Source organism: Corvus kubaryi, unplaced genomic scaffold (genome assembly GCF_017639235.1).
Source record: "Corvus kubaryi isolate FWS band 111438036 unplaced genomic scaffold, C.kubaryi_AGA036_p1.0 37392, whole genome shotgun sequence".
Classification (NCBI taxonomy): Eukaryota; Metazoa; Chordata; class Aves; order Passeriformes; family Corvidae; genus Corvus; species Corvus kubaryi.
Genome location: NW_024581131.1, coordinates 2,976,301 through 2,997,869, shown reverse-complemented (window position 1 = coordinate 2,997,869; position 21,569 = coordinate 2,976,301). Strand labels below are relative to the sequence as shown.

General features: G+C 39.5%; 1 protein-coding gene across 1 annotated transcript in view; it reads left to right on the top strand.

The window, feature by feature from the left end:
- Positions 1–21,569, top strand: part of ABCC8 (ATP binding cassette subfamily C member 8) — a 74,241-nt gene that overhangs the window by 46,517 nt on the left and 6,155 nt on the right. Inside the window, exons 19-35 of the mRNA XM_042038335.1 lie at positions 657–755; positions 1,556–1,640; positions 2,303–2,383; positions 4,383–4,520; positions 6,889–7,014; positions 7,697–7,796; positions 8,396–8,643; positions 9,191–9,351; positions 10,546–10,615; positions 11,254–11,411; positions 12,576–12,668; positions 16,513–16,615; positions 17,944–18,057; positions 18,681–18,801; positions 18,962–19,092; positions 19,662–19,740; positions 20,638–20,746. Of these exons, the coding sequence (XP_041894269.1) occupies positions 657–755; positions 1,556–1,640; positions 2,303–2,383; positions 4,383–4,520; positions 6,889–7,014; positions 7,697–7,796; positions 8,396–8,643; positions 9,191–9,351; positions 10,546–10,615; positions 11,254–11,411; positions 12,576–12,668; positions 16,513–16,615; positions 17,944–18,057; positions 18,681–18,801; positions 18,962–19,092; positions 19,662–19,740; positions 20,638–20,746 (2,016 nt within the window). The remainder of the gene's footprint in view (positions 1–656; positions 756–1,555; positions 1,641–2,302; positions 2,384–4,382; positions 4,521–6,888; positions 7,015–7,696; positions 7,797–8,395; positions 8,644–9,190; positions 9,352–10,545; positions 10,616–11,253; positions 11,412–12,575; positions 12,669–16,512; positions 16,616–17,943; positions 18,058–18,680; positions 18,802–18,961; positions 19,093–19,661; positions 19,741–20,637; positions 20,747–21,569) is intronic.

The window sequence follows — 21,569 nt, the reverse complement described above, 5'->3', positions numbered from 1 at the left end:
TGTTGACTGTCGCTGGTAAATTGTCCCTTCTGATGGTACATTGAGGGCCATTTCACTGGGGGAAATTTAGCAGATTTTTTTTGTCTGTGTTCTCTTTTCTTGCCTTTATAGGCATAGAATAATGTACTCATTTTCTTTCTAACTGTAGTTCTTTTCTTAGAATGGGAAAAATAATTCCCATTCTAGATAGAGGGAATTGCCTTTGTGCATATGTGGAGTTGTTTGGATCTTTTTCAAATACTTGAAAAATATCTTTCTACAGTGTCCCTCCTGAAATGTGTTGCCTAGCTAGTGATCTGCTACACAATTAAATTTTTTTATTCATCTATCCAAACAGAGCTGGGATTCAGTCTTTGGTAATTTTCTTCCTAACACCCACTCTGCTCTAGAGGCAGCTTTATTAAGCTAGACTCTCCAAACCCCACCTCTCAGCAGGAAAAGAGGGAACAAAGGGAAATTCAGTTGGGTAAACAGTTTCAGTATTCTCTTGGAAATTTATCAGTTTATGTATTTCCTTGATGGAAATTGTCCTAAAGAAAGAAATTAAATATTCTTGAAGATTTATTACTAGTTTCTTCATTTACAAGAAAATGGTTTCCAAAAGCACCAGTTGCACTGGTAAGCTGGGAACTCTTGTGTTTGTTTTTTTTCCCCAGGAAAAGAGGCGCAGTAGCTTATGCATCGCAGAAGCCTTGGCTGCTCAATGCCACAGTGGAAGAGAATATCACATTTGAAAGCTCTTTTAACAAACAGAGGTAACAGGTTCCAGCACTGTTGTGTTTTACTCCCCTTTTCCATAAATATTGGGGTCATGTGAGTCACACAGGAGTGCCCATCTCCCTGTAGGAACAAACCTACTGCACCTGCCTGAACGTGACAATCTCCCCCTTTGACCATGTTTTTCCTGAGTGACACAAGGGACAGGGTTTGTCTCACTTGAACTCAAGTGTACAAATGTTTTCATTTCCAAGGACCATGTTTGTTTAGCATGCAGTATTCTCACACCTGGTTGACTAGTTTTCCTCTCCTGGAAGGACATCACCTGTTTGGAAGTGGGAGTGTTGTTTGTAAAGAATTAATGGACTGCCTTTTTATTCAGTATAAATGCCCACCAGATGTTGTAAAATATTTACAATCAATTGCTGGTATTCCATTCCCCCACCCTTAAAAAAAGTAGTTGACTATGTATTTGCATCCTATACTCATTTTTTTTCTGTCATCCTTGGATATTGAAACAAGAAATAAAGGCCCTAGGCATGAAAAACAACTGCTAAAAAATAGCAATATACCTTGGAAGAAGTTACGTTTGTTTTTCCTGGCTTTAACTATTTAACATTTTTATTTGGGAAGCTGACCTAAGATCCTTTTTCTTAGCTGAAATATTACTTACTTGCCTGTGATTGAGAGAGATCCCATTAGAACAATTAGTAGCTAACAAATATGTTTTCCACCATGTGATTTTTTCCAGCTGGTTAAGTTTTGTTCCTCTGCAGGTAGGAAATGTGCTTCTCCAGCAGTATCTGTGTGGATTTTGTTGCCTTTTTTGTTTCCACAGGTACAAAGCAGTAATTGATGCTTGTTCCCTCCAGCCTGATATTGACATTCTGCCTCACGGGGACCAAACCCAGATTGGAGAGAGGGTCAGTAAACAGCTACAGGCTTCTATTTTTGGTTTAAATATATAGAGGGGAGTTTATTATTTTTTTGCTTCTTAAAATCTTACAGGTTATTTGGCAACAAAGGTAATCTTTTAGTTAAGTGTGTGTTTGGGTCATTAGTCTGAAAGCTCACTGCTTGGTAAATATGGAAACACTGTCATTAATGTGAGGTGCAATGATTTAAATGTGCTGCTATCAGAATGTTTGACTATTCTGCAGCTGCTATTGCAGATATCCTGAGTTAACAGGACATTTTTTGGTTTCTTTAGAAGTAACATAAGAATAAATAATAATGCATAGATTTTTTTTTAGAGCCCTTTCATTTACAGAAGGGCAGGTGTTTAGTCAATGGCTTTATCATATCAGGGAAGATTAGGGAGTGACAAGAAAGGAAACAGAAGTCACAGATTTGTAAACAATTTACTCTAGCATATACTGGCACTGTCACAAACAAACAAAAGAACCCCCTAAATGCCCCCTAAAACACCACAGGGATACGTTGAAGACCCACATTTTGGAAAAATTTCTCTTTGTTTCTCTGCCCAGAAAAGTCTGCTATGGATAATCCAGTCAGAATATAAATATGAATAATCAGTTGATGTTTTCTTTAACTGTCTGATTGTTTCTCTCCTGCTTATCTCCAGGGTATTAATCTGTCTGGAGGGCAGCGCCAGCGTATCAGCGTGGCACGAGCACTTTACCAGCAGACAAATGTTGTGTTCCTGGTGAGTAGGTGCCCTTCTGTTTATGCTCCATGCAGATGCAGGAGATGCTTCTTCATTTAGAGTATTTCATGGGTCACACACTGCACATTGTGTTTTGCCAAGCCAAATGTGCACTGTGTATTTTATATCTGTTGTCAGCTAGCCTGCAGGTAGGAAGCATTTTGTAAATGCTGCAGGCAGACAGATAGGTATTGCACATTGAAATGCTGATGCTTCCCCTCTCAGTATATTGAAAATTCGCTTTGATCCCTGTTTTTATCTTTGGGTCTTAGAAATGTAATAGTTTCAACTGTATTCATGAAATTCATAAGCTGTCTCAGGCCTAAAATTAATGTTGTCTGGTGTCTGGCGTGTTTCCTTTCTGCAGCGAACTAAGCTGCTTTTGCACCCTGAACTGCCTGTTGTATATCCTGTCCCAGGTTCAGCTATAGAAAGAGAGTGGCAGCAGCTTCTAGCAGCTTCACAGGTGGGAAAACAGATGCATCCTACACACTCACTTGTAGTGAGCTTGCTGGCTGTCCAATTTAGGACTTCCTTCTGTAGCTCCGTTTTCTGGAAGGTTTGAATCCAGCTGTTGAGACATCAATCACGGAGGATTAGAAAAGCTGTGCACATTAGATGTCACCCCTAAAAGAAAAGGAGGCTATTTAGACCTTTCCCTGATCAATCTGTGCTTGCTTCTTGTGTAGGGCATTTCCAGGCAAAGATCAGAGTGCAGGAGAGTAGGGAGCAGTTGGGTGAGGTGCTGCAAATCAGCAGATCCACTATTGGGCTGTAACTTGGTTTTTGCCCTTTTTGTCCTTCTGTGAAGGACACTCAATAACCTGCTAATAGCAGCAGGTTCTCTTATGGTTTGATAATGTAAAACCACCTTTATTTCCAGTATAAACTTTATTTCTAGTTATTAATATTTTTTAAATGATCAGGAATCCTATATGTTAATATTGGCAAATGCTCCGTTCTTTTAAGGCTGATGTTGTAAAGAAATGCTTATGGAACTTCACTCTCACAAGTATAAATGTCATATAGGTGATGTTTAGGTCTGTGCCAGGTCACAGGAGTGCAGCAGCAGAGCTGACAACATCCTTGCTCAGCAAGCACAGTGCACACACAGTTAAACACACACTTTTGAGAGAAAATTCTGGATCATGAAGTTACTGTGTTTCAAAAGCACTTTCTAAGTGCTTTATGTTATGATGCTCTGGTTTATTAGAATCTAAGTGGTTGTATTTATCTTACTGCTGATTTCAGATATTTCTGATTTTTAAAAGCCTGGGTTTAGTGTAATATTATAGTATGAAATAGTAACTCTAAGTAAATCCTACAGCCAGTATCGCTATTGCAAGCAGAAATATCAAATCACAAGGTTTGTGATTCCATAAAAATAGGATTAGGTAAACAAGTTTGCTAAAAGATGGTAGAGATTAATTTATGCCTAAATGAATTGCATATAATTGATTGATTCAGTAAGATAATCCAGGTCTCAAATCAAACATCTGAGCTGAGTCATGGAAATGATCAATATTGCTCCTTTTGAGATTTTTTTGGTGATTCTTTGTTAATAGAGTATTGGTTTGTGAATAAAAAAAAGAGTCTGAAAGCAGTGATGTACAAGGGAAACAGAAATATGGTCCCTGTCCCTGGAGCAGCTATACAATACCTGCCACAGACCTACACTGGAGAGTTGCCTGGAGCCTGACAGAAGCCATGTTCTCCAGCTGTGTGGGCCATGAACACATCTGGGGAGAGCAGCAGGTCCCAGAAAACCCCAAAGAGTTGTAGCATTGACTCAGCTGGCATTACTGTACCTCTGAGTCCCAACAAAAACACAGTTGAAGGTTTGGTGTTCTGTTTGCTGTTCCTCAGCACAATTTTGATCTGATGGCCTCTTTTGTATGTCGATGTCGATGTAACTGTTTTTACTGGTATTAAAACCTGTCAGTTTCCTGAGATCCCGTAAGTTCTGGCTCCAAAAGCTGACCCCTTATCCTCATGACAGGATGATCCTTTTTCTGCCCTGGATATCCACCTGAGTGACCATCTCATGCAAGAAGGGATCCTGAAAATGCTGCGGGAGGACAAGCGCACCATTGTGCTGGTGACTCACAAGCTGCAGTACTTGCCTCACGCTGACTGGGTAAGGAACCTCTTCCCATTTTTTCTGAGGAGGCAACAACATGGCAGGAACATGTCTTGCTGCAAACAATGCTTTCATTTCATCTCTCCACCAAGTAATAGTTTAGTGAGAAGAAGTATACTAAAGATCTTTTGAAAATTAGCCAGTTAGGGATGCTGTAATTTTGAGATTCCTATCTTAGAATGCCTAAATAGGTTGGATTTTTGTAGAGCTGATACTTAATACTCTTATGAAAGCAGGTTGCATTTAAAATATACTGAGTATCCAAAAATATTAGTTATATTGGAAAATTTTAGCTAATTTTTAAAATCTCAGAACAGTGAAATGTTTGAGTTAACACCTTTGCCTCTGCTGGGATGTTACTAGGAATTTGTGCTATCAAAGGAAAAGATGCATTCATGCAAGTGGCTATTTAGAGGTATGGAAATAAAAGGAGAAACCCAGTATTTCCCTGTGGTTAATACTAGTATATAGGGTATTAAGAATATTTTTGTCCTTTGTGTGTTGGCAAGATTTCAAGAAATTTTTTGTATTTGATTTTTCTGTTAGGTTTCTTTTTTATATCTTCTACTTTACAGAAAAAAAAAAAAATGGAGGTATGCTTTCTATACCAGTTTGTAATTGGAAATGTCAAAGATGAAGAAGGAATCTTGAGGGGTTTGGATTCTTTTTTTTTCTAATTCATTGGTTCCCATTGGCCTTGCACTTAGTCCTGCAGTTCTCCAGCATCCCAGGTCTCCTTGCCCATGGTGATTGATGACTGCAGTTATACCTCCTAGCAGGACTTCTCTCTTTCACATCTTGCACAGACTATAGCAGCAGTTTCCTGGTCTCTAGAAATAATAATATTTCAGCTGCTTCCTGAGCTTCATATTGGCTTGGTATAAAGTTGCAGATAGACATTCATCTTGTTCTGATCAGGTTTCTCATGGGCAGCATTTCTCCTTTATGGTCTCTGCTCTGACCTTGTCCCTCAGTTGTTTATCTTTAAGAGTTACCACTGTTCTCAACACAGTTCTGGTTTTCTGGTTAGTGTCTCTTGGGGTACAGGAATTTTCTGCTTTCTTCCCTCCCTATGAGGTCCATCTTAACAACTTTTTTTATTATTACATATTTGCAATTGTTTTTAAAGTATATACAGCTGTGGCCTTTCATCAGTATAATTGTTTTAATTTTCTTTGTGAATGTAAGACCCATTTCTAAATGTTGGTGTTTTATGAGATGTACAAAAACTGCTTTATTTTTATTGTCTTCTAGATGTGTATTTTTTTATGAAACATACTGTTTCAAATGGTAGCAAAGGAATGATTTGTATGATTTATAATTAAAAAATATTTATTACAAAATAGTTCATGTTTTTTTCCCTAAGTGTAGTTTCATTAATCCTTAGCAATTCTTACCCAGTGGAGTGAGGAGGGAATATTTATTTTACTAAGAAATTTTAAATAAAAATATAGTTTGAAGTATATGTCATGGTCCCCCTAAATCTTTTCAACAAAACCCTCAGAAGAATTCAAGGTTCAGTCCAATTGCAGGTTTCCTGAATAAATTGATCACAAAAAGATCCTTGTTTGCTTTATTTTTACCTTCTCTCTGGTGTAAATTCTTAGCAATAAACAGAATAGATTATTTCCCCACCCCCTGCCCTTGGAAATTTCTTAGTTTCCAGGGAGAGAGAAAAATAAATAGTGCATTAACTCATTTTTAATGATGTGGGTTTGCAATCTGCATGCCTCATTTTCCAGTTGTCCCTGTCAGATCCAGAGTGGCCATAGTTACACTGTGTGTATAACATAGTTACACTGACACAAACCTGAAACTGCTCCCTGCAGACTTTGTCTTGCATATGTATTTTCCTTTTCCAAACTGTGTCCACTATTTATGCTTTTAAAGCTTTAGGGATTCAAATTCCCTAGCTCTTCCTTATCAGTCCATGGTATCAGAGAAGGAGCCATCATGCTCATATCTAATTGCCTGAATGAGGGCAAAACCTACTGCACTCAATGTCTTGCTAAAAGCTTTTTCCTTTTAAGAGGTAAGAGAGCTCTAAAATCTTATCTTGCTAATGACTTGTGTTTAGGAAGAGTAGTGTGCCCCCCTGTCTGCCAACAGGGATCCCATTCCTCTTTCTTAAAAGCAGCCTTTTCTGAAAACACAGAGTGCAGGAAGTTTCTGGGTTTTCAGCATCTTGAATGAAAGGGATAGAGTCGAGAGATAATGTCACTGTCTTTTTAGAAGGCAGATTTTTTTGTGGAAATATTATTTATTTAAGAAAAGAGAAAATCCTGTCAAAGCACAGCAACATAGCTCTAAAATAAATAGACATACCCAACTATTTATCTCACCACTTGTGTTTCTGACTTTTTAGATAATTGCAATGAAAGATGGTAACATCCAGAGAGAAGGAACACTCAAGGACATTCAGAAATCAGAGACTGAGCTCTTTGAACACTGGAAGACATTAATGAATCGACAAGACCAAGAGCTGGAGAAGGTTTTTGATGGGCAGGGCAATCAATATATGCAAGAAAACATCTTTTTTTGTGTGTCTTAGTTTGAAAGGATGAACACCAATTGACATGCTGTGTGTGATGTCTGACTTAATATGAATGTAGTATTAGTGTTACCATTATTATTTATCTCTTAAGATAAATTCCTTCATCTGGACATCTCATATTTCCTTGATACTGTTCCAATCCATTCTTGATAGGAAGCCCTGTCAATATATTATTCCCTAAGGAATATTAAATAGGGCCATTTTAGGAAAAGCTTTGCTAGTATTGACTACTGGTTTTGTAAATATACCTGAATTCAATCATTGCTTTGGGCTGAAGCTTTTCAGATGTGCCTATATCAAGTTCTTTAAATGATGATGTTTTGTCTTTCATACTTACAACACAAGAAGAATGCAATAGTAGTCTTAGTTCTTACTAATTCTGGGATAACTGTCCAAGCTGAGATTCCAAGAGGGTTGGGATTGACAACCTGAAATTAATGTTAGGTATCTAATTTATGTCCTTTGGTTTTACACGGAGGTAGCAAATCAATCACTTATGGCTGCCTGCTGCGAGATTCCCACTTCTATTTTTCACTGAGTGGAAACAATTTTATCACAACTAGTAATTTTTTTTGTATTAATTCTCTGGTTAAAAATACATGAATTGCCCCTTTTTCAGGAAACAACTATTGAGGAAAACCCTGTTTTGGAAAGAACAAATCTCCGGAGGACGATGTATTCCCGGGAAGCATTGCTGAAAGATGATGAAGAGGATGAAGGTAAAGGGCACCCTTTGAGCCCATTGCCAGTATATTACTGTTTCACAGCTAAATTACATTAGAATGAATTAACACCATTCAAACTGACAAGAGAACAAATCATTTTTCATGTGGGTCATGATTTATAAGAGTGCAGTTTCCATTGCTTTGACCTCTGGACTAGAGTGATTGCAAGCGTTCACAAGTCATCCTTTCCTCCAGACTATTGGGATTTTTTCTTATATGCGAATATGATTTAATAATGAGTGAAGAATTATATTAAACAATATGCTGGGTGAACCTCACCTGTCAATAGCTAAACACATTTGCTTAAGGTTTTACATAGGAAAGAGATTCCAGCTGGTTTTTATCAAGCCAGTACTTTCAAACTGCAAAAACATGGTTGAAGAAATTGATTACCAAGTGCTGAGGTTTTTTGCAATTTTTCAGTGTGCATTACCACTAACTTTAGCAGGTTAACACATGCAGGCCTGAGCAGGTAATTTCACCTTAAAGACACTCTTTATCCTGGCTGGTAAGACTTGGTTTGTAGCTGCCACTTGCCAGTCCCTTTAATATGTATGTCAGCATGGCTGTCCTTTTTTTCTTGCACCTTGCAGAAGAAGTAACAGAGAGTGATGATGAAGACAACCTGTCTTCAGTGCTGCATCAGAGAGCCAAGATGCCGTGGAGAGCCTGTGGCAAGTACCTGAGTGCAGCAGGGATCCTCCTGCTGCCCCTGCTGCTCCTGTCCCAGCTGCTGAAGCACACGGTGATGGTGGCCATTGACTACTGCCTGGCACTCTGGACCGAGCACGCCATTTCTATCAAGATAGAGCCAGAGACAAAAAACTGCTCCCAGTGCATGGTGGGCACTGCCTCATTCACCTTCCTCTGATGATTTAATGGGGGGTGTTCTCCCAATGTCAACCACTGCTCCAAGATTTGTATGCAGTGTGCTATTTTTCTATAAAAAAGCCACTCCAGAGTATTTTGAAGCTCACTGCATTTTTGCATACACAGTGCAGTAAAACGAAGTTAAGTTTGGTGTGTTGTTCTCCTTTTGCTAGATTTATTGTATTTTAGTCTGATTTACCTAAACCTGGGTCTCTAAAGTAATTTTGATATCATAGTTCTCTTTTTCTTTTCCCTGTACTGCTGCATTCTCCCAGCAACCTAGGCTTTTTATAGTATTCTGTGATTTAAAATTTCTGATTTATCACTTATTTTCATGCGAACACTTCCCTCTCCAAAGGATAACAAATTATGACTTTAGATGGGTTAAATCATGGACAGTTTAATTTAGGGAGCAAAAAGGATATACTCTTACATTTTTTCGCTCTTGTGCATGTGTGTTCACAATAATTTTTAAACATAATTTAAAGTGAATAATTGTGTTGCTCTTTGTTTCTTAGGAACTTGACCATTCTCCATATTCAAAAGTTTTCAGCGTTCTCTGCTGCCTTGGCATCGTATTATGTCTTGTCACATCAATAGCAGTGGAGTGGACTGGCTTGAAAGTCACCAAAAAGCTGCACTCTTCTTTACTAAATAAAATCATTTTGGCTCCAATGAGGTATTTCTCTGATTGTAATGCAAATTACATTGTAGTCATTTTGTCTTCTTTACTTCAAGGCAGTCTGCTAAGTGCACTTTTTACTAAGAAATGACTGTGCATTGCATATTTTTTAAGATATCATTGAAAAATCACCAGGTGTCAAATTTCTGAGTAGTTTTTGAAAATGGTACCCAGGCTGCTTGAGTTCCTAGACACAAGTCAAATGCCTCTCCTGCCCGACTGTGGCTTCAGAGATTTACTTCCTTGCATGTTTAATTTCTCTTTGCTGTTTTTAATTAGGGAGAAAATGCAATTATTGATCAATGTGTTGTACAGATAATTCATAGCGTTCTTCATCATCTTAATCACTGGAAATATTTACTGTCAGGCAGTGACTGTGCAAGTCTAGGAAAGGTAATGAGCTTGGACAAGTGTCATTACAGGCTTCATTAGAGTACACTGGGATGTATTTTGTTCCAGCAAAGGAATGTTGTCTTCCATAAGTTTTTTTTTCCCCAATGCATGAAAGGAAAGGTGTATCTTGATTGAAACCTGCAGCTCTAGGAAAAAAACCTTGCTAATTTTAAGCTAACTATATTTGACCGAGAAATCATGGAGAAATCACATACATTAAAAACCTCCGAATTTTTTTTTTAGGGTTTTTTTCAGGATAAAATTAGGCTTCAGGTTCCACATGAATTATGGAACAGCTAAAAGTTGCAGAGCAATAATGTAGTTTGCATTTTGCATATCCAGATGTCTTTTTATGTATTATTCTAGCAGTTGTTCTTCTTGTTACAGTTTCCTGTTCCCAGAAAGAGGCAGGACTTTGCGATTTAACTTTTTTAAAATTTTTCATTAATTAAAGGGGCTTCAAATTAAAATCTGAAAGGATTTTTTTCAAGTGTAATCATGTGATGTCTGTGGCTTAGGCAGTAGAGGGAGCTGAGGACATGCTTGCAGTTGTAGGGTTCTAAGTGGTTGTAGGTTCATGCTTGTGGTTGTAAATTCAAGATATTTCCATTTAATTGGAAAGCCACAGGTACTGGGAAAAATGAGAAATTTTACTGTGGCTGTCAATTTATTTGCTTGTTTCTGTGATATATATATATATCTATATATAGATATACCTAGTTTAGTAAGACAAAATAATAAAATGGATCAGTTCTAATATCAGTATTGTAAACTTTGCCATTCCTTGTCCCTTTTTAGGTTTTTTGAAACAACACCTCTAGGAAGTATACTGAACAGATTTTCAGCTGACTGCAATACCATCGACCAGGTACTGAATAAATACACTTGAGCTCTCAAGTTATCCTATCTTAATCTGAAAAAAGTGAGGTTTCATTTATTACAGAGTTATCTAGATGAAGCTTACAGATGAACTATCATTTTGAATGAGTTCCTTGTCTTAAACACACATTGAAAAAACATTTATTTTGATAAGATGTCCTGTATAGAAAAGGGAAGCAAAATTAGATCCACAGTGATATCCCCAAATTAGAGTATCTACTTTTCTTGTAAGTGGGTAAACACATTCATTTGAGCAAAGGAAATGAGAAAAAGGCAAATGCTATTGCCCAGAATAAAAATGACTGAAATTCAAATTACCATTACTTACCCCAGACTGCACTGCCAGTTCATAGGATTTATGCAGATGCTAAAATCATCTCTTGCATCCCATCTGTAATCCTCTGACATGAGGACTGTGCTCCACAATGCAGATGTGAAGCAGCCCCACAGAAATCCTCTCAGATGTCCCCAAAACCCAGCAGTAAATTCAAGTGCAGGCCTGTATGCTTAGTGCTTAAAATACACGAGGAATCAAATATTTGAGGAAGCAGGAGAAAGGAAAATGAAGTATTGTTTTAAACGTAGCATGTAATGGAAGATCCTGTGTGCTTTTTCTTCTCCGTACAGCACATTCCAGCTACCCTGGAGTGCTTGAGCCGTTCCACCTTGCTGTGTGTGTCTGCCCTTGCTGTGATCTCGTACGTCACACCCATGTTCCTCATTGCCCTGGTTCCCCTGGCAATCATGTGCTACTTCATCCAGAAGTATTTCCGAGTTGCATCCCGGTAAGAGCACGGACCGCTGTCATTCTGGCAATGGAAATCTCTCCTGCAGTTCAGAATTGCAGTGCAGGGGAGCTTCGTGTTTAAATTTGGTCCTGTCAAGGACCAAATCACATTTGGCACTGTCTGAAAGTGGGACAAATCCACTGCAGTGGAAATGTGTCATTTTACAAGTGCCTTTGTCAGCAGCTCTTCAAGCAGAACTTCTCGGAGGCATGAGCAGGGTCTTTGTGCATGATCAAAGGTTTTTGCAGTTCACAGGACACAAACCAGCTGGATTCTGTCCTCCCCAAGGGTATGTCCAAGAAAATGTGGTGACAGGACAGGGAAACTGAAGTCTGCCTGGCCAGGGGGAAGTGGAAATAGGTAAAGTCAAGGAGAGGCTGCAGAATGCAATATAACTATGGTGGCACTGCCAACCATTAAGGAATCCGGTGTGCACAAGCCTCCTCTCCTGTTCTGGGTACCTTCTTGTTTTTAAAAAGATGAAAAATTTTAATTGTATCTGAGACCTTACTCCTTCTAAGGTGATAGATCTTCCCCCTTGTGAAGTGTTTGCAGCAGTGCAAAAATACGTATATTCTCCTCATGTATGCACAGATTGAAAGGGAGTCAGCAACCAATTTACTTCCTGCTGGAAGAAACTGAGACTAAATAGATTTCACCCTACATGTGCTTCTACTGATATGATGATTAAATATGACATTGAGAAGTGCAAGCTAATGACGAGTGCAGACTCTCATTTACTGAGTGTGTGAGTTACACTGTTGGCTCAGTGAGAAGCTGTGCTGTTATCTGGGGGTGCACTTTGCCTTCTGCTTAACTCAAGCTCCTATTTGCAGTGTTCCATTAAATTGATATTCAGTACAGAGACAGAATGGTGTCTAAATCAATACAAAATTGAGCACAAGAAATAAGAATATGGGAGAAAGGAGTGAAGGCAGTGAAGAGAAAAGACCCATTCAGAACTCCAGCTAGTTAAATGTTGAAAGAAGAGTCCTCCTGGGGAATTCATTTCTCTGCAGCACTGCTTTGCAATCTGTCTGAACGTTATGTATATGACTATTGTGATGCTATTCCTTTTCACTGATTCCTGGGCATGATTCAAGAGAATAACTGCACAACAAAACTGGCTTTTTACTAAATTCTTTTCATAACCCTCTCCAGGGACCTGCAGCAGCTGGATGACAGCACTCAGCTACCATTACTCTCCCATTTTTCAGAGACTGTTGAAGGTCTTACCACCATCCGAGCCTTCAGGTATTGTTTTTTTTTAAGAAACATAGATATTCAAAAGTGAGGTAATGTTATGTCTTACACTGTTCTGCCTGGAAAATCCAGAGTCCCCAAAACACAGGTAAGGGGGAACTCCAAACACTGAAGAATTCTAAGCATTTTGTATGTAGAGGGGTTGCTGTAAAAAAACAAGCTCATGTGGGTCATCTGCCCTGTGGTTGCTGTCCAGACACTTGCATACAGCCTGAAAAAAGAACTTGAGGGCAAATGTGATTTAAGAAGCTAAATTAGCCCACAATTACCACAGCGTGTGGTGTGGCAGATGATGGGCTTGGACAGTTTCCATGACAGGACTAATATGCACCGACTTGGTACAGACTACTCTGTGTTGATGTCCTGGTCAGTTAAGCTGTGCATGCTGGTGACTTCAGAGGCTACAGTAGCACCCTACACTATTTTTCAGGTTGCTACCTGAAAATGTGGCTGGTTACACTGATTTTGGAAATACACAAGCTGGAGACAAAGTGCTTCCTTGCCTGGTTTTTTTTCCCATCCACATAAGCTCCCAGGAGAGCAGCCCAGGAATATCTGATAATGTGCCTGGGTTGTGTATCTGTGTTAGAAAACTGGCAGTCATGCTGATACCTCAGAGGTACCAATAAAACCACTGCTGAGCTTACCAGCTGCTCTCCCTGCACTAGGGCTATTCTTGTCTTCTCCCAATTGACTCAAACATGGTCAACATTTCCACTAGATTCTCATCTAGATGATGTCTATGCATTTTGTCAGTTCATTATTACTGTTACCCTTCTGTCCTTGAAAACAGTAGTGCTTGTTTGTTCCTATAATTGTAATTTTATAGTAGAAGTAATGCACAAAGTTAACTTAAACTATTTTATATAGGTTATAAATAGCTCAATGAAAGAAGAACCAATTTAAGAGTTTGTTTCTTTTGGATTGAACGTAGCTTACCCAAGAGTGGTAGAACAGCTTAGTGTTTTCCATTATTAATTGCTGTTATTGAATATTTAATTCATTAAGTGCCAACAGTGTTCTATAGTTTATAGTTATGTCTATGTTCAATTTGCAGGAAAATCAATTTATCTTTTAATTTCTGCTTTTCTCATTCCTATATTCTTTTACTTGATAAAGAGGATCTTTGAAGCATTATGGCTGTATATTTTCTGGTGTTGATACAGAAAGCAATATTCAATGCCATCTAGCTAGTATTTTCAGTCTGTCAGAGCATTCCCTCTTGATTCTTCCTGTCACTGGAATGAATTCCTCTGTCAAAGAATTGTGCTTTTCCTAAATCCTGCAGTAAGTGATGTGTCTCTGACCCAGCCAGCCAAGTGTGTTCAGTGAGTTCTGTGTTCCATCTGTCTGCCAGCCTCCTGCCTCAGCTGCTAACCCAGTTATTTTTAGGACTGTGTAGCTTTTCAGCTGCCTAACATATTAGCAGGAGTGGAGTTTAGACTTGCTAGCGTGAGCATCCCTAAAAATAACACTAATTCAGGAATCCATTCTGTTAGGAGGTGCCAGTTGTTCCTGAAGCGTCCTTATCCTTGGTTAATCTCCCTCCTGAATTTATTCAGCATGTGTATGGAAAGAAATGTACAAAAAAATCTGGGGGAGATCAGCAAGACTGCTACTGCTGCACCTACAAAAACACCTTCAGCAGATGCCCTGGCCTGATTTATAGTTTATTTTTATACTTCAGATAGCATTAGTGTTAAAAAATCAACAAAATGTAAATGTGAAGGCTTCTACAAAGACTGCTCTGTATTCTGAGACGCCTGGTAACCTGGGGATACTTTCTGAAGAGAAATTCTGATATTTTGCATCAGTTCAGCAACTTGGTAACTTTGCATCCCTGTTCCACGTGCATATGCATGACTGACTCATGATGCATACCTCACATTCTCTGAGGCATATCTGCACAACTACTCATGGTATAGAGATAAGAAAGTTAAATGTGACTGAATTGGTTCCAGAAGCAGCACAGTCACATCTGCATGGTGGGGCACTGAGAGCAATGAGCCCTGAGGAAAGGAAGGGCTCCCTAGCTCTGACATGGTGATACTAATGCCTGTTTTCAGAAACAACCATTTTGCTGTGCAAACACACCAACATGCTCACAGCCAGCCCAGATCCTAGGCTGCATCCAAAGCAGTGTGACCAGCAGGGCAAGGGATGAGATTCTGCTCCTCTGCTCTTGTGAGACCCCACCTGCAGCGCTGCATCCAGCTCTGGGGTCCCCAGCACAGGAAGGGCATGGACCTGCTGGAATGAGTCCAGAGGAGGCCACCAAGATGATCAGAGGGATGGAGCAGCTCTTCTACAAGGAAAGGCTGAGAGAGTTAGGTTTGTTCAGCACCCCATCCCTGGAAATGTGCAAGGCCAGGCTGGATGGAACTCTGAACAACCTGCTCTGGTGACAGGTGTCCCTGCCCATGGCAGGGGGTTAGAATGAGATGATCTAAAGATCCAAAGGTCCCTTCCAATCCAAGCCATTCTATGATTCCCCATTGCACACAGCAGACATGTCTCTTATGTTTTAGCATATGGCTAAGTTGTGGACAGCTGAATTATTTCTTTTCCTCAAAATCATAAACTTTTTATGTAAAGTCATTATTTTACTGTACTCAGAAGAAGGATTAAAGTACCCTGCAGTGAACAAATTTGAAAGCTTCTATGAGCCATGTACTAGGCATTCTCTTATATCAGTATAAGGAGAGCTGAGTTTATAAATAATCAGTGCTTGTCGCAGCCGTAATAGCTAAAGGATAAGGTAAAATTTCAGAAGAGGAGATCAAGTGTGTTAAATTTGATCATGTATCATGTAATAGAAGGGGGGAAAAGGCAGTGAGTGCTTAAACTAAATCTTCAGGCCTTTGAGCTTATATTACTACCCTGGAAAAGACTTTTGTGCCAGGCTTGTGCATTATTAGCTGTAATTGTTGATATACTTGATTATTAACATCACTTTAATTTACAACAACGCAATTAAATATGCCCAGCTACAAGGGGTGACTGGCTGACTTGCACACTTGCCGAGAGCCAGCAGGGAATCATCTCCCATACCTGCTGAATTCACAGCAGATTTCATTGTTGCAGCTATTCAGATGAGTGGGTGCAAATTCACTAGAACAAATTGTAAACAGGCTTATTTGTGATTAATGCTGTTTTGTGTAACTCCTTGAGGGAGGGGAAACACAGCTCTTTCCAATCTAATACTTTTTGTTGCGCCATGTACTTGACTTCCATTCTCCAAAGTGTTCCATTTGTGTAGTGATAAGGACAAATATATTTGTTTAATATGGGTTCTACTATAATGGGAAGCTCTTTGAGTTAATACTTTTTAAATTGTTACAATTTCTAGGCACTATGGTAATACAAATTTTAAAACCTGAGTTTATATGGTTGAGAAAAAACGAATTTTGTGGCATTAATACTTCTTTTCACAAGTACATGCATGTATTATAGCTCTCATACATATTTTAAATTCTTTTCATTTCAGATTTGTCGCTCTCAATTACCATGTCACAAAATACATTTATAAAATGCCCAGTGAGATCTGGAAGTCCCACAGAATTTCAATACAATATTCAATGCAATAATATCCATAAATTACTTCTCAAAATAGTGCATGAATACACTTTGCCTGTGTCTAATACAAGACTACAAGCGATGTCACTCTGAACTATTGATAGGCTGATTTATACCCTGTGCCAAGCTGTCCATAAGCACATACCCCAGAAATTAAATTTTACTTTTTATTTTTCCAAGACCCCAAGGCCTGACTCCTTTTTTTTCTCCTCCCCTCTTGCTCTCCTGCTTTCTTCCTTTCCTTGTTTCCTTTTTTTAGGTATGAAGCCAAATTTCGACAAAAACTTCTTGAATACACAGATTCCAACAACATTGCCTCCCTTTTCCTCACAGCTGCCAATCGCTGGCTGGAAGTTCGCATGGCAAGTACATTATTATTGTTGTGTATACACAAGGAATTTTTGACTCTCTTCCAAGTAATCTGATGAGGCATCCAACAGTTTTCCAGCCTCATCTCAAAGCTATACCTTTGCCCTCTATGTCTCTCTGACTATAATGAGCATATGCCCAACCCATCCTGGACACTGGATGGGGTATGAATTTTCCCTGTAGCCTGCAGCTGTTTTTCCAAGACAGGAATAGTTTTCATGGGTCACATTGGCTCCTCTGTGTGTGAAGAGTGATCAGAGTTGAGCTGTGCCACCAGCCAGGACGTCATTGTGGGACCATGTCAGTCAGTGTCAGCAGCCTCTGCCTGGTGCCACCCTAGGAACATTTCAATGTCTTGGAAGCTCTCCTAATTAGCAGAAGGATGCAGATAAGTTTGAGTCTGTTTTGGGATCATCTGAAGAACACCAGAGATATTCAGTGGCCTGTTTTCTGCTCAGTGTAGCGGCCTGGCATGAGAAATGATTTATTAAAAATAATTCCCTAAGAAACAAGTCAAGGAATTTTATGTTGTGGAACGTTGTATCAGATTTTTAAGTGCAGGTGTAGTAATGGTATTCTGGTAACATGGGCTTCTTTTAGATGTGCTAAATGTATGTTAATTCATTTTTCATGACACACTCTATAGCTCCATTTTGGACTCCTTTTTAACTGGTACCTTTTGCTACTGTAGTTCAGATATTGGGTATGAGTTAAATAAAATATTATTACCCTTTCATATGTTCGTGCCTAGACCACCTGAAGTCCCTAATTCTGATCAATGCCTGTATCACTAAACAGTTCAAACACAGACAAATCAGAGTTTCCCTCCTACAGGGTTTGTTTTCTACTCTGTTACACAATTTTACTCAAAGAGTTGTCTGTGGGAAGTCAAATCAGCAATGATTTAAATTAAAGCAGAAAGAGCCCCTTAAGGTAATAGGTACATGCTGTGCAAGATGCAAGAAAGGCTTGTTTGAGCAATTATGGATGGTAGGAACCCAGCAGCAACAGCAAAGCCTCCCAGCAATTCATCATCAGCCCCAGAGATGGAACACATGAGCATTTCCCTCCTATCCCAGGTAACAGCTGCATGATTTCAGCCACCTCCATTACATGCTTAAGATATCTGTTGACTTCCCCAGCACAGCCCTGCTAAAAGCAATAACAGTGGGTTCCTAGGCAGGGTCTTGATGGAGTTCCGTGGGGTTTTCTGCCTGTATTTCAAACTGTGCAATGGGTTTGTTATTTGGTATGCAAAGTTATAAGAACGTTTTAATCCTTTGTAGACTTATAATGATGGAGCTTATTCATATTCCTTCAGGAGTACATTGGAGCATGTGTGGTACTCATAGCAGCTGTCACTTCTATTACCAGTTGCCTGTATAAAAAAATCACTTCAGGACTTGTAGGCTTGGGACTAACCTATGCTCTTATGGTAAGAATCTCAGGATCCTTTCTGTCTCTCCCAAACATTTTTTTGTAGTTCTTCAGGGCACAAAGATGAACAGGAAGATTGAAGGTGTCTGTACATCTATAGTGGGTACTGTAACATCACTGAAACCATGTGTTTACTTCAGTTCACATGTGATGGTTGACATATTTGAGTGTATGCTTTCTTCAGCTTTGAGATCAAATCTCATTGAGGTATTCAAATATGTCAACAAAACACGGACAAGTTGCATCATAATTTTTTATACTGTCTTGCATTGTGAAGAATACATTTTCAGTGCATCAGTTGTAATTATGCCCTGGAACATCATTTTAGATTGTCTAAGCTTAAGTTACCAAAATAATGTCTTTTCACCTGTTTTTATTGTTCCCCCACCCTCTTTTCTGTTGGTGTAGATCAGATCTCCATAGTAGCAAAGTATCTGTGCACTGCAGTTAAGAAATTTAACCCTTAGTCATTGTTGCCTCCCTGTTGGTGTTGTGCCATCCAGTTTGTTCACAACTTCCACTTACTGAGGCATTCCTTTGTAGGAATATAAACTGCATGCTGGTCAAATGATGCAAACTACTAAAAATCTGGGATTCTGTCGTGTATTTGCTTTACATCAGGTGTCTAACTATCTGAATTGGATGGTTCGTAACCTGGCTGACATGGAGATCCAGCTGGGGGCAGTGAAAAGAATCAATGGCCTTCTCAAAACAGAAGCTGAAAATTACGAAGGGCTCCTTTGTAAGTGCAGTTTTGTGCAGCATGCAGAAAGAGCTTGCTGAAATTTTAATGATTTTGCAGTGTATTGCCATGAAAAATATAGTAAATCACCTAATGGACCAATTAATTTATTACAAGAGGGTTGATGTTGGGTTTTTTTCTTCCTGTGCTCCTGGTACAGCTTCCTCACAGATTCCCCAGAACTGGCCAGATAGAGGGGAGATCCAAATCCAGAACCTCAGTGTCCGATATGACAGCAACTTAAAGCCAGTGCTAAAACATGTCAATGCCCACATCTCACCAGGACAAAAGGTAAAGAACTGCAGTGATTCTCAGAAGCTCTTTAGACTACCACATCACATAAATCAGAGTTAAAACATACCACAGGATGTTTTGATGACTGAATTACAGATAATTTTTTTTTTCTCTCAAAAAGAATGTAGTGCATTGGAAAGGAGTCTGGGGGATTCTTAGCTTGGTGTATTGAGACAGACATCCCCCTCCCCTCAGTATCCCAGTGCCCTCCTGTCAGCACACAGTGCCAAAAGAGGTGACAGTGAGCCCTTACTGTGCTAGACCTACTTTTCATCCTTCTCACATAGCTCTCTTGCCTTTATTCCCATCATTACCACTCTCCTATTTTTCCTGTTATAGAACTGGCCTTGATTATCCTTAAATGCTCAGACCCCTAAAAGACAAAAAAAAAAAGCCAACACAGTGATTCTGCTATGGTTCAGTTTGACTGATCTGTCAGGAGAAGAGGATCATGTGAATCAGAAAGCTCCTCCAGCCTCTCATCTGAAGTGTCAAGTACAGATGTTATCCGTTTCCGATGTTTCCTGTTTCCGTTGCCTGATGTTCGTCTGCTTTCTCTGTCACAGATTGGGATCTGCGGCCGAACAGGCAGTGGAAAGTCCTCCTTTTCTCTTGCATTTTTCAGAATGGTTGACACCTTCGAGGGTAAGATAACACTTTTTGTGTGTCAGTCAAGCTTAGCTCCTGAAGGCAGGAGCTACTCCTTTGGTAGTCTTTTCCTTAACAGCAGCAGCTCTGAAGTGTGATTCTCAAATCTGCAGGACACACTCTCTGGCCCTGTTTAAATCTGATATCATCTGTCACCTAACAGCTGTGCCATTCATAAGTCAGATCAATAAAAATTCTGCTTGATGGAAGCAAAAGTCCAAGAATGACAGATTATAGCCTTTTGTGCTGTTAAATCACAACAGTAGGAGCAAAGCATAAAAGGGCAAGGTATTCATTCAAGTGTAATGAAGGATCTGTGCTCAAGGCACAGATGGGATCCGCTAGGCCCAGAAAACTCAGCAATTGGGGGTTGAAGCTTGGCCTGCTGCCCTGGAATTTCCTGCCATATTTCCTGCTCTGTGTGCCGTGTTCATGTGCCCCACAGAGTGTATCCCAAAAAGATGTCAGCCTGTTTCCCAGCCACATCACCCACAGAGCCCCCATGCAGAGACAGACATTTGTACTCGGAGATAAAATTTTGTAGTGCTCAACAGTAATTCGGCTTTCTGAAATGCTTGTTGCCCCTGGTAATTAATCCCTGATTGAAGTAATGTCTGACCTTGTTGTTTGATAGATGTATATTGGTCAAGCAGTTAAGTAGTGTATCTAATCATTCACAAGATACTTCAGGTACACTCTGTATGCTTTCCAGCTGGGCTTAGTCTCAAAAAAGCTGTGCTTGCTTTTTAGTCAAAGCATGTTTCTTCAGTGAAGAAGGGAGTATGTAATACAAGGCCTGTTCCTGCTGTACTGCCTTTCAGCCTGGAAGTGAGCCACATCTTTGCCAGCAGCTGTGTGGCACAATAAACACCCTGTCTGCTTTCTTTTGAATAGGGAGGATTATCATTGATGGTATAGATATCGCTAAGCTCCCCTTACAGACACTGAGATCCAGGCTGTCAATCATTCTCCAAGATCCTATTTTATTCAGTGGAACAATCCGGTAAGTATTAAGCACCAGCAATAAATAAAAAACATGTAATTGCTTATATGTCATGTAATGTGACTATATATTGTACTATATAATGATTTTTATACCAAGCTGTTCAATTCTGGTCTCCTCAGTTAGAACAGGGAGGATCACTGCCTTCTGTCTGTGCTTTTAACCCCTGCCAGACTACCCTTTCCCAGTGCCTGAGCCTGGACAGAGCACTGCTGGCAGAAGACCAACATGCTTGGGAAGTTGGGAAAGCCAATATTTATTCCTCCAGGATCCAGTAACCAGTTTAGCTCACTGATCAAATACCCATAACCACCCAGCATTTCTTGAAACCCTCTTTCTCCTACATCTGTTTTCATCTGTCTGCCTTAAAATATGAGAGGTCAAAAATGCAGATTAAAAAATTGCTGTAGACAAAGAAAAAGCAATATAACAACATGAGAAGTACAGGGAGACTGGGCTATTTTATCCTGGAGCCTCTATCTATGTTTCTTCCATAGTCTTTGAGCCATTTCATCTGTGGCACCAAATACCTTAGTTCTTTTTTTTTTTTTTTTTTTTTGTTCTCTTCCTACTTCTCTGAGAAGATGATGCAGTAGAAACAATGGCAAAAAGTTCCAGTTTCCAACAACTGTCCTTCCCTGTGCCATTTTCCTTAGGAAGGAACAGTACAATCCTCAGTGCACACCTGCAGTTTTAGTTTCTATGTAAGTCATTAGAGTTCACTGAAAAAGATACAGGCTTCTATGGTTTGCTGGATGTGCCTGAACAGAGCATGATTCATTCACACCAGAAGATGATATGACTGTATTCCTTTGTTTTAGAC